Genomic DNA, 25,553 nt, shown 5'->3' with positions numbered 1-25,553 from the left:
TTCATAATGTGCTCTCTAAAAGCAATTGGATTCTGATTTGATATATCCATAGTTACATCCATAACAATTAGTGCTCAATGTAGATGTAAGTCAACTGCATACTCTGCTATAGTTGGTGATGATCTTAAATCCCGTGATCAACATAGAGTTAGAAGTTTTTGAGTATTTATGTTACCCATGCGCTCCGCTCTAGTTAGCATTAAATCCCGAAATCAATGTAGAGTTAGATGAAGTCCTTGTGTATTTAAGTCACCCATGTCCTCTGCTCTAGTCAGTGAGGATCTTGAAACCCAATATCAGAGTATAGTTAGGTCTTAGTTTTGTCTAAGCTATTCTTTGAGAGTTATGAGGAAATATTAGATATATCTCTCTCTCTCTCTTCTCAGGGATCACAGGCCCTGTAGACGATGTGCTGCATCAACAATCTGCTTCAATATTAGATTAATAGAAGATGTAAATTTGTATGAAACATTACATAACACATAATTTTTTACCCTTTGTAAGTGGACAGTATAATATGATGGTACTATTGAGACATAGTGATGTCAAGGCAACATGAACTGAATAGAGGATTTTATATGTGTATAAAAGTATAATATAAACTGAATTACTAAACAACTGATTGTAGTATATTATTTTCTAATTTTATAGAATATTTTATACCTTTTATGTAATGTGGTGTAAATGGGGAGGGTTTGTATCACTTTTGGAAGGGGTGGGTAGTGTAAGTACAAGCAGGACTAACACCAATCACACACCCCACTTTTCAGACAAACCTCGGAGACAAGTGTGACTGGTTCTTCACCATTTGCCATTCCATAGGTGTTGCTACGATTTTTCTTTGGGAGCTTCAAACGTGAAGGTGAGAATGTCCATTCTGTAGGAGATGTTTAACATCATACCTCCTCCGGCTTCTCACTCAAGTACCGGCAAAGTAGGGATCCTGGGGAAGGGGGCTGGGAAGGGTTTTTCTGTCTTTGGGACTATCTTCTTTCTCTTCTTTGATCTTAGCAACCGGTTCTACTTTTTACTTTCTTACTTCTCATCTGAATACCAGTCTATTTTTCCCTCTTTCCATAGGCATATACTTCTATTGCTGAAGTCCATCTTGTTTTCCATGGTTTACAATATCCTTCAACTTATTTCATATAAGTAGATCGAAGAATCAGGATACACAAAAACACATCTACATATACACAAAGATATACTTAAGCACAGACAGAAGAATTACAAATTAGGAACCTGAATGATGTCAGAACCACCAAGGGATGTAGGGGAATAAAGATATATGTACATCTGAGTCAATACACATATCAAATTGTTGATATGTGACAGTTCTGCATCATTAATTTTTGTCGCTCTCCAATATATATTTACATGTGCTGTGCTAGTCTTTGAGAAAAGGCATAGTATCTACTGGGAATTGGTAAATACAGGTAGACATAGCATCTACTATGTGTGGACATGATATCTGTTTATATGGTAAAAGTGAGGTGCGAAAGAGGACTCTAGGATATTAGATGAAGTATTAGAAACTGGAACAGAAGTGTAAAGTAGATTTGAAAATTTACCAGAGAATATTTAAGAACAGTATTCATAAAGATGTATGCTAGGGCAATGAACCAGGAGGTCTACTCTAGAAGGATATGGAGGGCTCACTCGACATTTATTGGATGAGAAAAATGGTGGATAGGCAGAACTGTGAAAGGCTGACCTATACTGTGCAGTCAGGGGCACCAAGAAGGCAATTGACCTGTACCATAGGAGGATACGAATAAGAAAGGAGCATACCTACCAAAACGAAAGGAGAAAGGGTACTCCTAGGATCAACCTATGTAAGATATAGGTACCATTCCTATAGGGAAAAAGGGCAGTATTGTGACAGAAGTCACACATTTAAAAGGATGAATCTGGTAAGTTTGAATTCTATGCATCAATAGCCTTATGTTGTTGTTCTTGTGGTCTTCAGTCCTGAGACTGGTTTGATGCAGCTCTCCATGCTACTCTATCCTGTGCAAGCTTCTTCATCTCCCAGTACCTACTGCAACCTACATCCTTCTGAATCTGCTTAGTGTATTCATCTCTTGGTCTCCCTCTACGATTTTTACCCTCCACGCTGCCCTCCAATGCTAAATTTGTGATCCCTTGATGCCTCAAAACATGTCCTACTAACTGATCCCTTCTTCTAGTCAAGTTGTGCCACAAAGTCCTCTTCTCCCCAATCCTATTCAATACCTCCTCATTAGTTACGTGATCTACCCACCTCATCTTCAGCATTCTTCTGTAGCACCACATTTCGAAAGCTTCTATTCTCTTCTTGTCCAAACTAGTTATCGTCCATGTTTCACTTCCATACATGGCTACACTCCATACAAATACTTTCAGAAACGACTTCCTGACACTTAAATCTATACTCGATGTTAACAAATTTCTCTTCTTCAGAAACGATTTCCTTGCCATTGCCAGTCTACATTTTATATCCTCTCTACTTCGACCATCATCAGTTATTTTACTCCCTAAATAGCAAAACTCCTTTACTACTTTAAGTGTCTCATTTCCTAATCTAATTCCCTCAGCATCACCCTATTTAATTTGACTACATTCCATTATCCTCGTTTTGCTTTTGTTGATGTTCATCTTATATCCTCCTTTCAAGACACTGTCCATTCCGTTCAACTGGTCTTCCAAGTCCTTTGCTGTCTCTGACAGAATAGTCTTAATAGCCTTATTACGTTTTATATTCACAAGTGTCAGAAGAAGAGAACACTTTTATTCTACCCACAGTTCCTCCAGATTAGAATAAGTAATGAATAAGTACATACTCAGGAAAAGTAGTACAGGAAGTAAGAACAAAGCAGTACAGTATTCATGAGTTATGTACACCTGGAATTTACAATTGGAAGAGGAATAGGAAAGAAAAATTTGGTACTCATTTATTTTTGGAAATTGAAAAGAGCTAACTCCAAAATGGATTGAAAGGTTCACGCTTTATAATTGTGGTAAAATATGCACGGTACTGTTAAAAGATAAAGAATTATCTTGTGTGAGATTATTGTACATAATGAATATGTATAAAATATCATGTGTTCGAGCTAAGGGGAGGGATATGTAGTGCCTCAAGAATTTCAGTGTAAGTTCTAGAGACACTCACCTTCCCACTGTCTTGAACACCCGATATTTTAAGTACGAGAATGAGAGAGTGGAGATGTGTCTACCTCACCAACAGTTTCTGTGTGTGCAGGATAGATATGTATCAGCAGAATACTGCAGCAGTGACGGTCGATCAGTGCAGACAACCTGTTTGCAGCGTGCACCATAGAAGCTATATGTCCAGTACAAGGGGCAAGCACACTCTATTCATTGATGGTATAATGTCTGTATTGTTGTGAACAAATGAATTATATATTGAACAAATGACACTTACATTTGACTTTCTGGTGTTGGACTTGCGAGAAGCAAGAACTGGCTTTATAGTGGTTATTAAACCACACATATTGTAATTGTATCTGTTAGTATCTAATGGACCAAGATGGGGTTGAATCACAAGAGTTGAATGCTTGTGTGAAACTTGTGAAGTTGTTTTATTGTGGAGATGAAAATATAACAGAACTGAACAAAAGTATCCTGAGAGTACAGAATCATTTCAAGAGTAGAAAAGAAGTCTATTTTGAAATTCCTTTAACCAGCGATAGTCTTCAAAGAAGGAGCATTTGTGAAGATCAACACAGCCATCTGACCTGAGAAGAAGATCGGCTGCACACAATACGTGAGCCAACTGCGAGAGATGTGTGAGTCTTGCACCCCAGTACCACACTGTCTCCTGTCATCTGAAAACCATTAGAACTTGCAACAATGCCCTGATCCATAATTTAGGAGTAAAGAACCACTTTACACTATTTATTATATGTTTTATTAATTCATGCATGCACTGGCGTTAACAGAAAGATTGTACCTTCAATTGCTTCTAAATTGTTAGGGATGTCCTAAATATCTGAATCACTCTCTCAGTAGGGTTATTTTCAGTACTAACTAAAAGGCAAAGAGGGATCTGATCAAATGAGAAATATCCTGCTAGGGAACTGAGGCCACCCAGTTACTGCCCACACTGATATTTACACCTTATGTGTGGTCAATTAGGAAGTTGTTTCCTGCTGTGGAAAACAGTGAAAGATTTTACAGTGGGAGGAAGGGGAGGGGGGGGGGGGGGGTTGATCAAAAGGCCTTCCTGATTTGTCTGAGAAACAGGTTTCACATACTGTCTGTGGCTGAGACAGATGACAGATGCATTTGGCCTCTTTCAAAAGAACCGTTTCAGTCTACACCGTCCAGGCATTTACAAAGGGTCAGATTGCTAGTAGTTGGGAGCTCCAGTGTTAGGTGTGTAATGGGGCACCTTAGGGATATGGCAGCCAGGAGGGGAAGATGTGCAGTGTGCCTACTGAGGGTGATTGTGAACCTTTAGCACAGAGCCTCAGATGGTTCTCTTCAGAAAGGATAGTTGGTTGACTGTTTGTTGTTATTGAAGTAGTTTACCTTGTAGCAAAATTGAAGCTGTTAGTACCTTTGAGTTAATACATGCAGAGGTTATAGTTGCCAACCAGAATAAATTAAAAATTGGTTCTTCTATTGCCCCCCCCCCCCCCCCCCCCCACGCACTCACCCCACACAAGACACAGTTGCTGAAGGTTCAAAGAAAACCTGAGTCTCATTTTAAAAAGGTACCCCACTCATAAAATTTTACTTGATGGTGACTTCAATATACCCTTGATATGTTGGCAAAAATACCTGTTTAAAGAAGTAAAACATCACCTGAAATGGTAGATGACAATAAATTTCCACAGTACTTGATCACCTCTCAATTCAATCAAACCACTACTTAATTTAGATTACAGAAGTCACTCAAAAGTTCTTTACCCACTAAAGTTCTTGAGTTTCATGGTTGTTGGTTCATGTACTTTCACTTACAAAATGTGCTTAATTGAGGCTTGAACCAACACCAGGACTGTTCTCAGAACAGATATTACTCATCAGCTTTCAAACCACAAACTATGAACTACCAACTACTTACAGACAGGTGCAAGAATAATTTGTTATTTCATAAATTATGTTATGCTATGAAAATATGCTAGGCTTGATTCTACTGTTTCTGATTAACTACAAGAACTAACATGATTATAAATCACAGAAAATGTTCTAGGTCAGAAATTTAGAAAAATAAATGGCCACTACTATCCTTAAGCAATGTGGCTCCACTTTATTACATGAATGAGTGCCATATTGCAAATTATAGTAAATTACATGAAATTATTAATTAGTGAGTTAATTTGTGCAGTGTGTCATCTCATACAGAAAATTTAAGGTAGCAAAAATAAGTATTGAAAGTTCAGAATCTAACAGTAGTCATGATGAAATCTGTGATGGGAAGTGGCATTGACTCTGAACTTCAAGTTTAATTATTTCACAAGATAATTAGCTTTAGACAACTTAAAAAATTTTACAGGGAAGCTAGAATGCTTAGCTTTCTGTTGGCAGGTGTCCTTGTATGGAATTAGGGTGATTAGCTCACAAAGTTTTTCGCATTTAAAACTAGAATGACAACTTAAATTGAGATGTAATTGTCAATTAAATATTTTATTGTCATGATAATGGAGACAATGGAAGGAACTTGAGATTTTTAAGTAAGTGTTACATAAAAGTAGATAAATGTATGAAAAATAAGACAAAAAATAGCAAAAAAATTGGTTATTTGTGGAAGTAGAAAGATGTGTAAGATGAGAAGAATCCACTTAGTATGTCTGATCCTCTTAGAGTGTTTGCAGATGATGCTGTTATTTTACCATATTTTAAGTAATCAGAAAATCAAAACCAATTGTAAAATGATTTAGACAAGATTTTTGTATGATGTGAAAACAAAAAAAGGAGGTCATCCTCATGAGTAGTAAAAGGAATCCATTAAATTTTGGTTACATGATAATTCCCACAAATGTAAAGACTGTCAATTTAACTAAATACATGAGGATTACAATTTCCAATAACTTAAATTGGAAAAATCACACAAGAAATGCCATGGTGAAGGTGAGCCAAAGACTTCATGATCTTTTAAATGTGTGTCCAACAGTACTAAACACTTTTCATTCCGTAGGTGACCAGCAAATTTGTCTCATAATTTCATATTACTGTCCCTGGGCATATTATTAGGTGCACCTTCTTTTTTCACAGTTCATTTGTTTCTGGGGTTTGGTTTCGCAAAGCAGTTTTTCTACCATTGTTTAATAGGTTGAATATTGTTAAAGAGCTAATGTTGAATCAGTGAGTACATTTGTTGTGTGGCATCATTACTGTGAGAGCTAAGTGTTGATGAACAATTGTCAGTTACAGTTTTGAGAACAGCAAGAGCTGATGTGTTGGCAGTGTGAGTGCATTATTAATATTTAGTATTGTTGGGTATTTACCATTTGTGGTCTCTAATGACAAAGTTTGCTGAGGACTAAGTGATTTTAGAGACAATATAATATGAAAATAATGGGCAAAGTAAATGATTTGACACCGTGAAAGAATGTAGAGGTAAGTAATGATTGGCACCAATATGTATTTAAGTTGGGAGATTTCTCAAGGAATGAGCATATCAGAATCATCCTTAAGGAGTGTAAAGAAGAAAATTTATTTTGAGAAGGAATTACAGATGTGACAGAAGATTATTGTTTTCACCAAAGTCTGAGCACTCCTAGAAAAAGATCTGCCATGGGAACCAGTTTGCTTGTACAAGGGAAATTAAAATGAAACTGAATCACAGTAGTGTTATTGCATCTGAATGAGCTGTAAGATGCAAACTTCCGCCAATGAACTTCAAGGCTCATAGATCTGCCTGAAAGCCAAAATTAACTACTGTGATGATTTCATAATACCCTATGTGGGCAAAGGAGCACAACCATTGATCTTTGTACTTCTGGAAATTGGTTAGCATCATTAAATTAGACAGTATTTCCGTTCACACAGTAGTAATAAACAAATTTTCTGAGTTCAAGGCAACTTCTACAGCAAATCTTCTGGACTGAGACTACATTTGAAATTTTCGTAAATAAATTTCAGTTGGTATGAAGACATCCAAGTGAAAAGTTCCATAGCAACTGTATTGCCCAGACTGTGAACCATCCAACCAAAGTTATGATATGGTCTATCATAAGTGACAAAGACAGTGAACATCTTTACTTGTTTGAGGGAAATGGTTCCCTAAAGGAAAGTCATTTTTGTTTATGCAGGATGGAGCTCCAGTCACACAAAATGATCAGCAAAAACCTTTTTGCAGCAAGAAAACGTCCCTTTGTTACCCTGGTCAGGATATTTGCAACACATGAATCCAATTGGAAATGTTCAGATGCTGGTGAAAAGGGGAATGGCAAAAGAAGCAATCACTACAACAATTCATCTCACTGAAAAGATTATTCAAGTCTGTTATAATCATGCACAAATGCAGGACAATGTACAAGCCTGAATTAACAGTATTCCAAGATGAATTGAAGCTTTAATAGCTGCTAACAAAGTATTAAGAAGTTAGGCTTAATTCTGCTTAGTAGACATTTTTTAAAAACAACAATTAATATTAAAACTGTGTGGTTTATCAGTTATTAACAACCTATTATTTTTAAAGAATTTAAATCACATTACTTAAACTGATTAAAATAATCATTGCAGCTTTTTGTACTTAATAAATTTGCATTATGTTAAAACTCAAGGTGCATATCATTATGTGGTCAGGGATTCTACAACTTAATATAAAGCACCACATTTTGTGTTTTAGTTGATGAATACTTAAACATAATTTTCAACAGTAGAAACTCCAGATTGGTTTATCAACAGTATTATGAAGAGGATAGATGGCTGGTCACAATAAATATGACACATTGGGTTGCAGACAGGCACAATGAAAAGATTGTGATACATTGAGCTTTTGCGCAAAGCTCTCTTCAGAAAGGAAGCAACTCTCACAGTCACACAACCAAGGACACCTCACTCACACATGGTCACTACCTCTGGCCACTCCAGCCAGAATGCAGCTCTGTCAAATGGAAGCAGCAATACAGAATGGGGTGTGATAGGGGGAGGGATAGCAGGATACACATGGAGAGAGAGAAGTCAGTTCTGCCTGGTGGATCATGCAGGGTCTAGATGGTGGTAGGACAGGTCTACCAGGCACAGCATTGGGAGGCTGTGGGAGAGGGATGAGGCAAAGGGACAGAAAAGGAGAGCAGCAGAGAAAGGGAAAAGACCAGTGGTTGTGTGCTTTGGCAGAGAGTGGTGCACAATGAAGGTGAGGGGACATTAATTGGGAAGTGGTGATAGGACAAATGGGGTTGAATGCTGTTAAGATGGAGGGTGTTGGAACAGTAGGTTACTGTAGGTAGGCTTGAATGATTTCAGGAATGGTGACTGTGTTGTAAGGATAAATTTTACATGCACAATTCAGAAAAACTGATGGCAGAGGGGAAGACCCAGATGGCCCAGGATGTGGAGCAGCCACTGAAATAAAGCATGTTATGTTCAGCTGCATGTTATGCAACAGGGTGGTCAACTTTGATTTTGGCTAGTGGTGGCTTGGCTTGGTGGTGACCAATGGACAGCTGGTTGACAGCTGGTTGGTAGACACACCAATACGAAAAGCTGTGCAATGACCGCAGCACAGGTGATATATGATGTCTGCTTTCATAGGTGGCCCAGCCTCCGATCAAGAAAGATAAGCCTGTGACAGGAATCGAATAGGAAGTGCTGGGTGACTGCACTGGACAGGTCTTGCACTTGCACTTGTGACAGTAATGTATTCTTACCACACAACTCATATTCTGTGATTAATAGTGAGAGCAGGTGAAACGCCACATAGACCTCTCAGAGAAATGAAAACAACAAATAAATGGGTGTGAACTATGTTACAACAAGGGAATCTAAGAGTCAAAACTTCCAAAACAGAACACAAGACGCATAACATGTGGTACCTGTGTAGACCAAACAGGAGTTACATAATGTCTGGAGGTCCCTTTGTTACAAATTGCTGTTGCAAATGGACATTACATCATGACACATACACAAATCTGTATATAGTGAACAGACACACCAATTACCAGATGGGCATTTGTAATTTTGTGAAAAAAATATGGGTTATGAGTGAGATTTGAATCCAAATCTTCACCTTCGCAGTCTAATGCCATGACCACACAACCATGACACAATAGTCATTAACACTGATCAAGATTACACAAGAAAGCCCAGCAGTCATGGCAGAACAACATTTGAAGTGTCAGAAACAGCATCACTGTCAACAACAAGAGAAATGGCAGTATTAAGTACAATAGCAGCAGCACCAATAGCAACAACAAGGAACTCATCACAGCCTTATTACGTACAGGTGCAGGAAACCCGTCCTTCTCAAGGATGATGGGAATCAATATGACAGAACAAAACATAAATAAAACTGTAACCAAATCTCATCCTAGTCACCTGCAGATTTTAAGCTGAAATATTCAGTGCCTTAGAAAGAAATCACTAAAACTTGAGGTAGCAATGGATGGTACAAACATTGACTTCACGTGCATCATGGATCATTGGTGCAGAAGTTTTGAACTAAGTAGCATTAATATTCATCCATATAAGTTGGCAAGTCAGTATCGTAGAAAAAATGCCAAAAATGGAGGTGTATATATCCTTACTAAATCAAGTACCAGTAGAAATGAAGGTGTGAAGATGAATCATTGGGTGTGGAAAATCGTTTTGAAGCAGCAGATAAATAGTTGCATAAAATACAGGGAAAAGTCATAGTCACAGTAATATACAGACCACTTACTGGGGATACAGACATACTTTAATCAATTAGAAACACTGCTTAACATTCTTTTTACTGAAAGAGCCACTTTAGTTGTCTGTAGGGATTTCAACATAAATCTTATGAACGAAAGTAGGCTAAAAAATCAATTTCTAATCTATTATGTAGGTTCAATCTGTTTCTACACATACACAAACCCATATGGATAACATATAATACAAACAGTCTTATAGATAATATATTTTCAAATGTACAATCCACAGATGTAGAAGTACAAATACTGATATGGGGTTATCAGACCATAATGCTCTTGTCCTCAAAATTCCTTCAATGCCACTGCAAGAAAAAAAGTGTACTTCATCTACAAAAGAACTCCCTTTCAAAAAGGCAACTAACATGCATCAGCACATTGAGAAAAAACAAACACGAGATCCCACAAGAACTTTTACCTGGGAAATGTAGGGCAACCACTCCTCTTTATTTGGTTTTCATAATGATATGATGCTAGTTTCATAGATGCCAAAACAAAACAAGGTAGTTATATTACTTTCAACTATGCATGATCTTGGAACCATCGATGAAGTTACAGGTAAACCAGAGATAGTTTTGGATTAAAATATAACAAAGGGAGGAGCCGACACAATCGATCAACTGAGTGATGCATATTCTGTCGCATGGATGACAAGATGATGGCCATTTGTTGTATTCTATGCTCTAACAAACATAGCAGGAATCAATGCCCAAGTAATTTTTCATGCAAATAAGACAAATCCAAAAATGAAGAGAAGAATTGTCTTGAAAGATTTAGCACTGTCTTTTATGAAGCCTCAACTAGTGGAAAGAGCTAATATTCATTCACTTCCTGCCAGCATTGCAACTTTCCTTGTGAAATACAAAGAGCAAAGTGTTGAAAAGAACTGAGACATCTACCACTGAGAAAAGAGTTTGATGTGTGACATGTGGATGAGCAAGAAACACATCCACTGCAATAAGGTGTAACTCATGCCATAGCTTTGCTTGCAAAGGACATATAAAAACAGTGCATACATGTGAGAAGTGTAAAGCATTTCCCAAAAATATGCAAGACAATCAACTGTTTTTAAATGGAAGGAACTTTGTGATAACTGATACTTCTTCAATATATAAAGCCTTTGTCCTTTTATATTGCAATGAAAGCGTGTTTTTGTTTAGTATGTGCTTAAAAACATGCTGGAAGAGATTGATACAACAGTTGTGGCAATGGAATGATATGAAAGTTTCTTATTTGTTTAATCACATAGTAAATTAGCAATGTAATATAAGTTTCTTGTATTATTATTTAAATAAACTAAACTTAAACTGTGATTTAGTTCATACATTTTTCCCTTGACAGGATAATAACAGCTTTTGACTATATGTGTACAAAGTGTGACACGTGCCCCCCCATGTTACAAAAATCGGAGCAGCTGCTCAAGGGTTAACTGAATGTCTGCAGTCTCTCTTCTTGCTACCAAGTCAGTTATCACTTGTTTATAGAATTCCCACAGTTCCAGTTTCCCTAGCAAGAGAATCATTACTTTGTCAATACTTGCAACCTAATGTACACAAGACTCTACTCCTCACCTCTCACATACACAGACAAACCCCTCAAAACCCTTCCCATAACAAAGCTGCCATTAATGATTACATTTTCTAGTGCCTCACACTCATTGAACCCATCAACTTTTTATATGTTTGGTGGTCAACAACTTTCTGATCCATAACTAATTCCCCATTAGAGGTCTGATCTATGTACAAATACACTACAGTCAATGGTTCTCTCTCATGGCCCATTTTTATGCCAAATACTTAATGGGACACCTAAATGGTTTATTTCCAATCATCACACACCTTAAATGGGCTAGTCTGCTTTCAATTCAGGGCAAATATTTTCATATGTGAACCAAAGACAAGAACAGCATCTGTTTCTTCCACCAAACTCTCAACACATACTACTATAGCCACTTAAATTTGGCTTACTCAGGTCAGGCTCCATAAAAATCTGTATCCATATCAAACACATAACTTATAAACAGTGCTTTATATTTAAACTTGTCAACAACTCCATTCCAAAATCTGTTTATATTAAACATTTTTGTATTATATCTGCAATGGGTAACACAAGCTGCTCAGTATACTACAAAACTTCATCAGGATCTTTAAAGCTGAGAGAGTCCATCACAATTTTCGAATGAAATCTCTTCATGATGCCAACAAATCCATTTCTGTTGTGAACCAGCCATCAATGAGTACTCTCCTTTTCACACAATGATTCTCAAGCCATGAAAACCTCAATGACATATTTTCTCTCAGGCTTTGTCTACCTCATGTAATGTACAAAGATGAGAGATATCCTGTCAAAACCTCTACCCTCATCCCCAAAGTGGTACTCCCTCACACATTAACCCATGTTTTATCATAACCTGTCTCAACATAATTACTTCTCCCTATCTTATATTCCAATGACTGTTCCCCCAATGAAGATCCATGTGCTAGACCTCTCTCATACAGTAAGCTACTACCTCCTACTGCAAATAGTAACCACTATTTCCTATCCAGTCAGAGACAGATCTCTGTGTGGAGGCAGCCATATGATATACTAAGAGCTCAGCACTTACTGTGCAGTGTTCTATGTGGACATGACAACTAACCAGCTGTCTACTTACTCAAATGGCTGCTGCCAAACTGTGCCTAACCATTAACTCAGTAACATGGATGATGAACATGATGCATCACAACATCAGTGACTACAATATTAACAAAATTTCATAAAATATGTGTTCTGCATCCCTCTACAAGCACATGTTACCTTGAAATGTACAGAGGACAACTGTCCAGCATTGGCTCTGTTCACATAAAACCTTTTTTGCAGACTTTCAGCAGCCTCCAATAGTTTTCCAGTAGAGTTCCATTCTTTTATCTCCTTCCCATTCCCTTGCTGTCACCCTTTCCTCTACTATCATTTTCAAACTTCTTCCTCTTCTGTCATGACACTGTAATTTCTTGCTACAAGTGCTCCTTCTCACTCTTTCCCTCATGATCTAATTTCTCAGTTTAGTGAGTGTGTCCAGAATTGAAAGTCATTTGGTCACTGTTGCTAAGATTACTTTCTCCTCATTTCTTGACTCTCAGTACATTTATATTCTCTCCTTGCCCCACCCCATAGCCCACGTCCCTATATTTTAATCCCTACCATAATACCTATCTGATTGGACAAAACTGTTCATAGACAGTGACACCAAACTCACAAAAGTGGGTGAGAGTATCTAGTAAATGCTGCTGCTACTGTCCTCAGGATGCCACATTCAACAGTAAAAATCAAACGATGGAAAATCCAGCATGGACTGTAACCATATAATGAAAAAGAAAGTTGCTACTCACCATATAATGGAGATGATGAGTCACAGACGGACACAACAAAAAGACTGTCACAATATAAGCTTTTGGCCAACAAGGCCTTTGTTGAAAACAGACAGCAGACACACAAAACACACACACACATGCACACACACACACACACACACACACACACACACACACACACCACACGACTCAAGGCTCTGGCATATGAGGCCACACTCAGTCACACAGTCAATAGTTATGTATTCCTCTATATCCTGTGGGTCTATTCTAGTGACATGAGGAGTGCAGCTGACACCACCAGCAAGAGAGATTAAGTCTGTCCTAGCACTAATCATAATGAGTATGCTTGTGTTAATAGTATAACACGTCCCACAGCAATCACCGTATGAAACCAACTTACCTGTTTTTGGGATACTCATTTGAATAACTCTGTAACTATAATTCTGTGCTCATTATTGATGTTTTGGCTATAAAATGGATTTCATTTTGCAGCTTTTGGAACTGTCTTGAGTAGGCAAGCTTTCAGACTTTTAGGTACATTTTGATATTTGACATTTGGGTTGCTATGTTTTGATCTTTTTACATCATAGTGTTTTCCCCACAGTGTTTCTCCTAAGCCATACATCCCTCTCCTAACCCACATGTTCCTCTCCCCATAACCATTCACCACCACTCTCTCTGATGCTACACCTCATTTAACACAACTGTTTAGGAAATCAAACATGATGGTTGGCAGACAATTAGAAAGCTTCCAACTGCAAGGGTGAGAGGAAATTGTTTTAGAAATCTGCAGATTTGGCACAGACACACTGTTAGCTCTCCCTGTCACTGCTCAGTCTTCTGAAATTTGAAATGTCTCATTTTAGGACTATCAATCACACATCCCAACTCATCCTCATTCCAATTCTCTCCCACTCCTCTTTTGTACTCTGAAGGTATGAACACTTCCAACAACTTGTTGCATCACGAGCCAGTGTGCCAGAATGTGACACAATATAAAGTAGCAGAGCAAAATCTCAAATGCCCAATAGAAAACATTATTTTTATCTCTAAGTCACCCATACATAGTGCATCTTCTTAATAAAAGCCACTTATAGAGTTAGGAAGTGGGACTGTGCCGATGCAACAAGTAATATTGGTGCACTTGACACACACACACACACACACACACACACACACACACACACACACACAGAGCTGTACTCCCTGCAATACAATGTCAGTATTTAACTGATGTACACTGGCACTACATGAGAGTATCATAAATCATGGTTGAACTTCCATTAGTATACACTCCTGGAAATGGAAAAAAGAACACATTCACACCGGTGTGTCAGACCCACCGTACTTGCTCCGGACACTGCGAGAGGGCTGTACAAGCAATGATCACACGCACGGCACAGCGGACACACCAGAAACCGCGGTGTTGGCCGTCGAATGGCGCTAGCTGCGCAGCATTTGTGCACCACCGCCGTCAGTGTCAGCCAGTTTGCCGTGGCATACGGAGCTCCATCGCAGTCTTTAACACTGATAGCATGCCGCGACAGCGTGGACGTGAACCGTATGTGCAGTTGACGGACTTTGAGCGAGGGCGTATAGTGGGCATGCGGGAGGCCGGGTGGACGTACCGCCGAATTGCTCAACACGTGGGGCGTGAGGTCTCCACAGTACATCGATGTTGTCGCCAGTGGTCGGTGGAAGGTGCACGTGCCCGTCGACCTGGGACCGGACCGCAGCGACGCACGGATGCACGCCAAGACCGTAGGATCCTACGCAGTGCCGTAGGGGACCGCACCGCCACTTCCCAGCAAATTAGGGACACTGTTGCTCCTGGGGTATCGGCGAGGACCATTCGCAACCGTCTCCATGAAGCTGGGCTACGGTCCCGCACACCGTTAGGCCGTCTTCCGCTCATGTCCCAACATCGTGCAGCCCGCCTCCAGTGGTGTCGCGACAGGCGTGAATGGAGGGACAAATGGAGACGTGTCGTCTTCAGCGATGAGAGTCGCTTCTGCTTTGGTGCCAATGATGGTCGTATGTGTGTTTGGCGCCGTGCAGGTGAGCGCCACAATCAGGACTGCATACGACCGAGGCACACAGGGCCAACACCCGGCACCATGGTGTGGGGAGCGATCTCCTACACTGGCCGTACACCACTGGTGATCGTCGAGGGGACACTGAATAGTGCACGGTACATCCAAACCGTCATCGAACCCATCGTTCTACCATTCCTAGACCGGCAAGGGAACTTGCTGTTCCAACAGGACAATGCACGTCTGCATGTATCCCGTGCCACCCAACGTGCTCTGGAAGGTGTAAGTCAACTACCCTGGCCAGCAAGATCTCCGGATCTGTCCCCCATTGAGCATGTTTGGGACTGGATGAAGCGTCGTCTCAAGCGGTCTGCATGTCCAGCACGAACGCTGGTCCAACTGAGGCGCCAGGTGGAAATGGCATGGCAAGCCGTTCCACAGGACTGCATCCAGCATCTCTACGATCGTCTCCATGGGAGAATAGCAGCCTGCATTGCTGCGAAAGGTGGATATACACTGTACTAGTGCCGGCATTGTGCATGCTCTGTTGCCTGTGTCTATGTGCCTGTGGTTCTGTCAGTGTGATCATGTGATGTATCTGACGCCAGGAATGTGTCAATAAAGTTTCCCCTTCCTGGGAGAATGAATTCACGGTGTTCTTATTTCAATTTCCAGGAGTGTATAATGAAATTTTTTATACTGACAAGAATATTCTTTAATAAATATATAGTTATCATTGACAGCATCTCTTATTCCAGAAGAACAGCAGTTGATAAGAGCTCAATATTTTCTTCATCATTATGTGGTTTCTTTAATTTTTATGTGAACAGTGCACCTAATCATTCAACCTTGATTCAATTCATTGGTGGAAATAAGAACAGATTTCTGAAAAAATATAACTCATACACACATAATACATTGGTTTTCTGCATACATTTTCATTGTTTTAGCCAATTTGAGAAAAGAAATAAGCCAACTGAGACCCAGTGTGAGCAATTTTTCCAATATTGACAGTAACGTGGATCACTGTCAGTTCCAGTAAATACTGTATGTTAATTCCTAAATAATCTCAAAAAACATTTTGTTACACCAGACAATTATGGAAATGGCTGAGAGGAGGGAGAGTGGGAGAAACAGAGAGAAAAATGGGAGGGGAGGGCGAGAAGCAGGTGTGAGGCTGCAATAAGATGAGACACACATGCAGGCACTCGAGAAAATGCACATGTGGACCTCTCCATATGACCCATTAAAGGCTATTTGGAACACCAAGCTGGGAGGAATGCCAAGGCACCTAAATATAAAATTTAAGAAGAAGAACCCACAGTTTTACTACAACAGTCACAGTGAAACTTCAATCTGATATTAAACTTTCATTTACAGATTATTTAAAGTATCTGACATGCTCAGTAGAAAAATCACATATAAAGCCTGATGAATTGAAAATAAGGTAGTATTTTCTCAACAGTGAGTAAGTTAATTTGATATACAAGAAAGGTAAGCTCCAATATGAGTACATACCTGACAAATCAATTTTGTTAGAGGAGCAGTTGCCACCATTTGAAATATTCAAATGATTGCTGTCAGGCAATACTCCTATCAAGAATAGGATTATCAGAGAGCATGCGGTGTGTGGTGGTTATTTGATTACAAGACCCTATGAAGCTACCCTGATTTATATTTGAGGCACTGAGAACCACAAGGGCCTAAAGCCCAAACACAAAGTTTTAAGAAAAATAGATGTTCTTGAAAATAAAATTTGTAGACAAATCACCAGTCTCATAGATCTGGACTGTTTTTGGCCAAGTCTCAACACACTATATTTCATATGAAACAACAATGTACCCTCTGTATATTATGAAATATTAATTAAAATTTAGGACTATATTTATTATTAATGTAAATTAACAAAATTTGCATATGCAGGCTAGTGACAACAGTGTTTCTGACAGTTGTAAAGTTTGTAATTAATGTGAAACTAGACTCACAAAATAAAGAGCAGATACCAAATGCACCACATGCACAATTATGACCTATTCCAACACATTCTGGTACTCACTATCATCATTTTTATTAAGCACACACTGTGGATTGAGCTTCTGATAAAACTGCTGATGTACCTATGACTATGGGGTAATACTACTATATACATAATGTAGAGGTTAAATTATTTTGGCATGGCTAGAAAACAACTGAGCAGTGCTTTGTGCTTAGGTTCAAAAATGGTTCAAATGGCTCTGAGCACTATGGGACTTAACTTCTAAGGTCATCAGTCTCCTAGAACTTAGAACTACTTAAACCTAACTAACCTAAGGACATCACACACATCCATGCCCGAGGCAGGATTCGAACCTGCGACTGTAGCGGTCACGCGGTTCCAGACTGTAGTGCCATTAACCACTTGGCCACACCGGCCGGCTTTCTGCTTAGGGCTCGTATGAAAATGAATACCAAAGAAATCGGTGACGCAGCTTTTCTTGAACATTCATATAAAAAATATGGGCCTACGGATATAGATAAAACTGGTTCATAATAAGATCAACAGATGTAAGGAGCATGCAAGCATACATGCTACAAACTCAAAAGTGATGGCAGTGTGCTTTAGGCCCTTATGGTTCTCAATGCTTAATTTGAAAACTGATGCCTTGCTACAGCCCCCATGTGTTTGAAAACTTCTGTTCACTCTACATACCGGATTCAGCTCTTTATGTCACTCCACCCGGTTTAGTGTGGGATGCTTTATTGAAAGCCACTTATATAAAATTGCAGCCTATTGCTAACACAGAACTGTTACAATTTGTTGAGCATGGTATCAGAGACACTGTGTTTTAATGTTCACATAGGTGGGCAGTTGAAAATAACCAATTCATGGCAATTTATGTTAACAATATTTATGACTATTATGTTACATATCTCATCATTAATAAATAATTTCTACTGATGGGCAATGATGCATACACCCTCCCCCCCCCCCCCCCCCCCCCCGCCCTCCTTTTCAAGTGTCACTGTTGTCATCTAATGCACTAAACACATTTTTGAATTTTTATGAAGTTGATTCTGTATTAATGTTAATATGTATTGCTAAAAACTGTTCTCACTGAGTATCCACTGACTTATGTCCTTTCTCTAATTGACTCCAACAGTGATAATCTTTTTGTAGAAAAGCAGATGTGGTGAACATATGTGTTGTGTTTTTTCAGTGACCTGTTCTTTTTCTGCCAATGTAATGAATTAAGGTAGAAGGGTTAGTGGCCATGCTGACATAAAAAGTAATTGAACCAAGTGGTTTATATGAAAATGTCAAGCTCATAGTAACTGCAGTTATTCTGCCATGAAAAAAGCTTTCAACAGTGATTCCAGATCAATGTGATTATGTATCAGCTACATGTGTAATGTTGCTTTTTCTTTTAATTTAATCATGGGTATTTACTCATTTGAAATGCAGGATCACACAACGATATTGTGAATGTGATCTTGGACTTCTTTTCTTGCAATGCCTCTATACTGACGTCATGAGATCAACAGTGGAATTGTACCTCAAAACTCCACAGCCTTCCTACTATTTTCTTTGTTCTACTATGACCCAGCTATCTCCCACATTTAGGTTTTCTCAATTTGCCAACTGCTAATAAATTATGTCTGGCATGGTTACTTCACAAATCATGGCCTATGAAGTAGTCACAGGCCTTTTTACCTATGAGGAGTGATCCATATTGATTGACACTTTATTCATTCCCATCATTCATTGTGTGCCATCTGATGCACCATTACAGTCATAAGTATGTGGTACTTTATCCTCTCACTGGTGACAATACAATCACTATAAGCACACAGTGCAGCCCATTTTCCCAACTGCTTCATTTCAAGAGCAGATAACATGGAGTGTAATCATCAAGGACAGCACTGGATGATGAAGTTTCTGTTGAAGGAGGGTGTAAACAGTTCAGATATTCACAGGTGATTGGCAGCACTAAGTGGAGAGTATGCAGCACCACAAAAAATTCTGTGCAGTTGGGCATAAGGCTAGAAAATTGGCCACATATCAAAGAAGAAAGAACTAGTTCTGGTAGAAAAGAGACTGTGGTAATATCAGGCAGCATCTCAAGAGTGGAAATCATATCTATGCGAATAAATGCATCAGGTTCACAGAACTATTGATGGCCACATGACTTAACTGAAGCACTCTGCACCTCACAATGAACAAACATCTTAAGCTTGGAAAGGTGTCCACTACATGGGTGCCCAAATCACTGAATGCAGCACAAACACAACAGCACAAGGACATGTGCAGTGATCTCCTTCAAAACCACCAACAGGATCCAGAAAGTTTTGTGTCCAGAGTTGTGACAAGACTTGGATCCAGTGCCATGAGACACAGACTGAAGCACAATCAATGTAGTGGCCACATACAGGCCAGTCCCTGCTGAAAATGTTCTGTATGGCATGTTCTGTGGGAAAACACATAATGATAGTCTTTTGGAAGGATGGAATCCTCCTGATTGACTGGCTGGAACCAGGAACCACTATTAACAGCACAGTGATGTGAAGGCTCTTTGGAGGTTGTGCCATGGAATTCAAAAGAAATGCCCAGGAAAATGGGCAGAACAAATGTTCTTGCAACATGACAACACTCATCCCCAAAAACTAGTCAGATGACCAAGGCTTCCATTGCCAACATGGTGCTCCAGGTACAGCCACATACACCATATTCTCCTGACTTGGACCCTTACCACCTATTCAGGGCTATGAAAAACCCCTGAGCAGACATCATTTTATATATGTCCACAGGTGTGAGCAGCTGTACTGTGATACATGTGAAAGACTCCGAAAAAAGGTATTCGAGGAGGGCCTACCAAGTGTGTGCAGCTCAATGGAGACTATGCTCAGAAGGTGCATGTGTCAGTTAAGGCATAGAGGTTATTACAGATAAACAATATTAGAGAAGGGAAGTTGATACTCGCCATATAGTGAAGATTCTGAGTCACAATAGGCACAACAAGAACAAAATTCACACAGCCATAGCTTTCAGCCATTAATGCCTTTGTCAAAAGGCCCAAACCTATAATTGTGTGAATCTTTTTGTTGTACCTATCATGACTCAGTATCTCTGCTATATGGTGAGTAGCAACTTTCCTTCTCTAATATTGTTACATTCCATCCTGGATCTTCCATTATTTGATTATTACAGAGAGAGAGAGAGAGAGAGAGAGAGATAATAAACTTCATCCCTTGACCACCATATTCATGGAATAAGTGAACATAACTTTATTTGATAATTTCTCCAATGTATTTGCAACTACTTTCACATGTCAAGAAGCAAAGTGGTTTTAATGTTAAACATGCAGGAGAAAAATGCCTTACATGGTGAAGAAAGCTTTTGGAATTGGACTTTTGGATACAACATGCCTCTTGTTACACCGATCAAAAACTGATTAATACATGAATAGAGAATAATTTTAAATTACTTTTGACAGTTAGTTATTTGTCTTTGATGAAGGTTGTGAAGGTGATTAGTGAAAGCTTGGGACAGTACATAAGTTGCTGTAGCAAGAGAGCTGAGAACATTTTATCCATTCATGCCTGATGTCTTCACAGTTTGCAGTATGTATTTGCTCACGCTATTTCTGACTGTTAATACAGAGCAATGTTTCATGCTGAGTCACAACACAGACAGAGAGAAATACCATATGTGTGATAACATAATTGCATTGGAAAGTTCATTCTCTCCTCTTATAACTGACAGAGTCAGATGTTATGAATGAATATATTGTGTTGAGGTTCAGGAAATTCCTTTGTAATGATCATATAATTCAGTGGGATAGAACTAAACTAAACTCCTGCTGAACAGGTCATGAAGGCCCAACAGTACCAACTGGCCACTGTGTCATCCTCAGGCCATAGGTGTCACTGGATGCGGATATGGAGGAGCATGTAGTCACCACACTGCTCTCCCAGCCGTATGTCAGTTTCTGAGACTAAATTCAGTGAGATCCTCAGTAATTATTCAGTAATTTGGGTTTTCCCACCTCGGGTCAACTTCTGTAAAATTTCATGACCAACAAAACACATCATAATATAATGTATTAAAATAATCTGCACCACACATTACAACATCATAGTGTTTGCTGAGGCTAATGCAGGAATTTTACTAACAAATACATTCCAGGTATGTAAGTTTTACCTTTAATACCATTACTGTCTATGTCTGCTGCATTTGAAAGACTAATGCCAAAACCTCGAAGATGTGGATAAATAAGGGCAGCAGTAATTTTTTGTGACAGTTTCAGACCTTCATAACCTCCATTATAGATGTATACTGCACCACGTCCATTGTCTTCATATGGAGCACCAACAGCTACATCTGAAACAATACTCACTGTAAATCCTAGGCATCTTGTGTTGTGTATAAATAAACAACATGCAGGAAAATTCTAGGTTAAACTTTGTTAAACTATCAGATTCATTTGATTTACATCACATTCATAAAATAAGTTGTATGTTAATGATATTATATTTTAGATACAAGAAAAAAAGAGGAAGAGTCAGATTTATTTTACACTATGATAATATTCATATAAAATAGTTAATTTTATACACACAGTTCCCACTCATTTAAACAAATGTTTTTATTTCACTGCAACTCTTACATCACGGACACATTGTGATAGAGCACAGCTATTTAAAAGAATCATATAAAAAAAATTCATGTTCAACAATGAAGTTCCAAAATATAAACAATAACAGAAAGATATAAATAAATCAAAGATAAATCTATTTTTTAAATGTAATTGATTTTACAAATATTAATAGTGAGTAAGGAAATAAGTCAATAGACTGCCATGGACTGTCAGTGGGAAATTATCTATGCTGGTATCTACACATACATCTACATTTACATCAATACTGTGCATATCACTGTGAATTGGATGGCAGAAAGTACCTCACTGTATCACAATGCTATAATGACTAATGAGATTTGACTTGATTTATTTCTTAATTTCCATGAAATTTATTTGCATTTTGAGAATTTTGTAATTCTGAATGTAGACTGATGGAAGAGCAGATGACAAGATGTTTGACTTAGTGCTGGGAGATGTTAAAGAGGTTTTCTAAGAGACAATAACAGTACACAAATAACATCATGACAGGTGACAAGACTTGGCTGTAGTATTATGATGCACTGACTAAGACTCCAAACAAAGTTTTGGTCTTTGAAGGTGACATAGTGCCTGCCCAAAGTCAACCAGTTTTTGAAGAACCTGCAACCAAAGTAAAGAAAGGACACTTGGTTCCTCCATCACGACAATGCTCCAGCTCACCACACCAAACTATGCACCAACATTTGAGGGGTAAGGACTGAAATTCCTTGACCACCCTTCTTACAATCCAGACTTTGCTCCTTGTGACTTTGCACTGTTCCTGCATGTGAAAATGAAGTTGAAAGGAGTGTAGTTTTCAAGTGATGAAGACCTCCTGAAGGCTAGGGCCAACGAGTGTGCCTTACTCCCTACAGAAACTTGGGAGAACTGGTTTAGGAATTGGTTTTGAAAGATGTAGAGGTGTATTCAGTGTGGCAGAAATTACATCAAAAAACTTAAATAAATAAAGCTGTATTACAAAACTTTCCAAGTACCCCTTGTAAAATTGCGAATGACTGATGTGTTGTCCAAAGGATACTACGAAAAGACCGTACAGTCGTATTTTCTGTTTACGTTCTGCTGCAGCAAATCTATAGAATTTCGTTTAGTTGTTCCTTGCTCTCTCCAGCAATTTAACTTAGCGTACCTCTTCATTATTTAACTAGCATTTCCGGAAAGTAGCGTAAAGTTTAACTTGTTGTTTCAGAAACTTTGCACTTTTGTTTTTGTTTACACACAGTTGCGTATAGGCCAAATTTGTGTAACCATATTTTCGTGTTTATCTGTAATTTAACTGACTTATTCTTAATAAATTATTACGTTTATCATGAGTGAAAAGTGCTTGACTTGCCGTAGAATTGTTAGGTCGGGGCTTTGGTGTGATGGGTGCTGTAGTTTTTTCCATGTGGGTGACTGTAGTGGCGTGGGAATAGGGGAAGTAAATGAGACTCATCAGTGGTTTTGTAGGATTTGTAGTAGAGATAGGAAGATACTGGAACAGGAGGGGAAAATTGCTGCCCTTCAGGCTGAGTTAGACAAGGCCAGGGGAGATCTTGACAGGTTAAGGAGGGAGAAGGGTAAAGAGAGGTGGGAAGTGGCAACAGGCAACAGGAGGAACAGGCCTAGAACTTTGTCTGACAGCTTTATGGTGAATGTGGAAAATAGATTTGATCTGTTGCTTCAGTTAGAAGCTGGTGAGCCTCAAGCAGTTACAGGTGTAGACAGGGCACAACAAACTTTCAGCAGCAAATTGAAAAGTAAGAATGTAGGGAAATCAGTAAAGAGAAAGAAAGTGTTGTTGTTAGGTAGTTCCCATGGAAGAGGTGTTGGCCAACTCTTGCAGGATGAACTAGGATCAGAATACCAGGTCACCAATTTTTTTAAACCTAGTGCTGGTCTGGAGCAGGTGACAGAGGATTTAGGATCACTTTGCAAAGATTTCACTAAGGAAGACACCGTGGTTATAGTGGGTGGGGCAGGTAACAGTATTGACAGAGATCCTGGGTACAGCATAGAGTGTGACCTGGCGAAGATTGCATCAGCATCGAGGCATACCAGTGTTGAGTTTGTATCTGTTCTTGGGCGCCATGACCGACCTCATTTGAACTCTTCTGTCAAGAGAGTTAATTTGGACCTGGAACGGCTGCTCATGTCGGGTGCGGGGTCACACATTGGTGTGGTTCATGTTGATTCTGTCAGTAGGTGGGATTATACTAGGCATGGCCTTCACCTCAACAGGAAGGGGAAGGGTAAATTGGCTGGGGAAATAGCAGGAAAGTTAAAGGGGGGAGGCACTGTCATGAGTGGTAAAATACCAGTGGTTATAGGATTCAGAAAAGACCCTTTTTTAGGGTAGGGAGGACAGAAAGAAAACAAATTTTAAGAGAGGTTAGAACTGAGACAAACCTTCAGTTTGAGAAAGAAATCAAAAAACATAATTCCAGCTTATTACATCAACATAAACAGCCATTGGTTAAGAATTTTCAACTGTCAGCAGATATTTTAACTCCATCCAATTTTAAGTCAGTCAATGTGAAATGTCAGCTATCTTTATTGCATCAAAATATTCGAGGACTGAGAAATAAAATTAATGAATTAACTATCTGCATAGATGAATTAGAGTCTTCAAACCCAGCTGACATAATCTGCCTCTCTGAACATCATGTGACCACTGGTATAGAACTTTTAAGTGTTACAGGGTTTAGGTTAGCATCTCACTATTGTAGATCAGAAATGGAGAAAGGAGGAGTTGCCACATTCATCAGGAACTGTCATAAATTTAAGAACATAGACATTCATAAATTTTGCCTAGAACAGCATATGGAAGCATGTGCAACAGAATTAGATTTTCACAAAAAATCTTTCATAATATTAAGTGTATATCGAGCACCTGCAGGTAACTTTAATCTGTTTGTAAACCACCTTGAAGCTGTACTGGCCCATTTAACAACCAAAAACAAAGAAATAGTGGTTGCTGGTGATTTCAATGTAGATTTCCTTAAAGACTCTCCCAATAAGAACCTATTTGAGTTAGTAACACTATCATTCAACTTAATTCCCACAGTAAAGTTCCCCACTAGGATAACCACTTGCTCACAAACAGCCATTGATAATATCTTTATAGAAAAGTCAAATGAACAAAATTATATTACAAAACCAATAGTCAATGGCCTCTCAGACCATGACATGCAGTTCCTTCTGTTAAATGTTAATACTGAACAGGATATAAAATCTGTTAAATCTGAGCTCAAGAGGGTAATCAGTAAGCCAAAAATTGATTATTTTAGGACACTGCTCAGAGACATTCACTGGACTGATGTTTACAGTGCTCATGGCATGAATGAAAAATATAACATTTTTGCTAATAAAGTGCTTACCTTATTTGAACACTGCTTTCCCCCAAAACTTACCAAGGTTAGAGCAAAGTCTACAAAGAAGCCATGGATTACTCGAGGAATAGGGGTATCTTGTAAAACAAAAAGAAAACTGTATCTGTCAATCCGAAACATTTCCAATGTTGATGCTATAGCACATTATAAGAAATACTGCAAAATATTAAAGACTGTAATACGGATGTCAAAGCAAATATATTACAAGGAAAAGATAGTCATATCAGATAACAAAATAAAGACAATATGGGATATAGTGAAGGAGGAGACCGGTAGAACCAGACATGAAGAGGAACAAATAGCA

General features: G+C 38.8%; 1 protein-coding gene across 1 annotated transcript in view; it reads right to left on the bottom strand.

Annotated features, from left to right (window-relative positions):
* Positions 1–25,553, bottom strand: part of LOC124614042 (integrin alpha-PS5-like) — a 586,089-nt gene that overhangs the window by 211,034 nt on the left and 349,502 nt on the right. The window contains exon 11 of the mRNA XM_047142872.1: positions 21,404–21,583. Within this exon, the coding sequence (XP_046998828.1) occupies positions 21,404–21,583 (180 nt within the window). The remainder of the gene's footprint in view (positions 1–21,403; positions 21,584–25,553) is intronic.

Source organism: Schistocerca americana, chromosome 4, assembly GCF_021461395.2.
Source record: "Schistocerca americana isolate TAMUIC-IGC-003095 chromosome 4, iqSchAmer2.1, whole genome shotgun sequence".
Lineage (NCBI taxonomy): Eukaryota > Metazoa > Arthropoda > Insecta > Orthoptera > Acrididae > Schistocerca > Schistocerca americana.
This window is presented reverse-complemented; position numbering and strand designations above follow the sequence as displayed.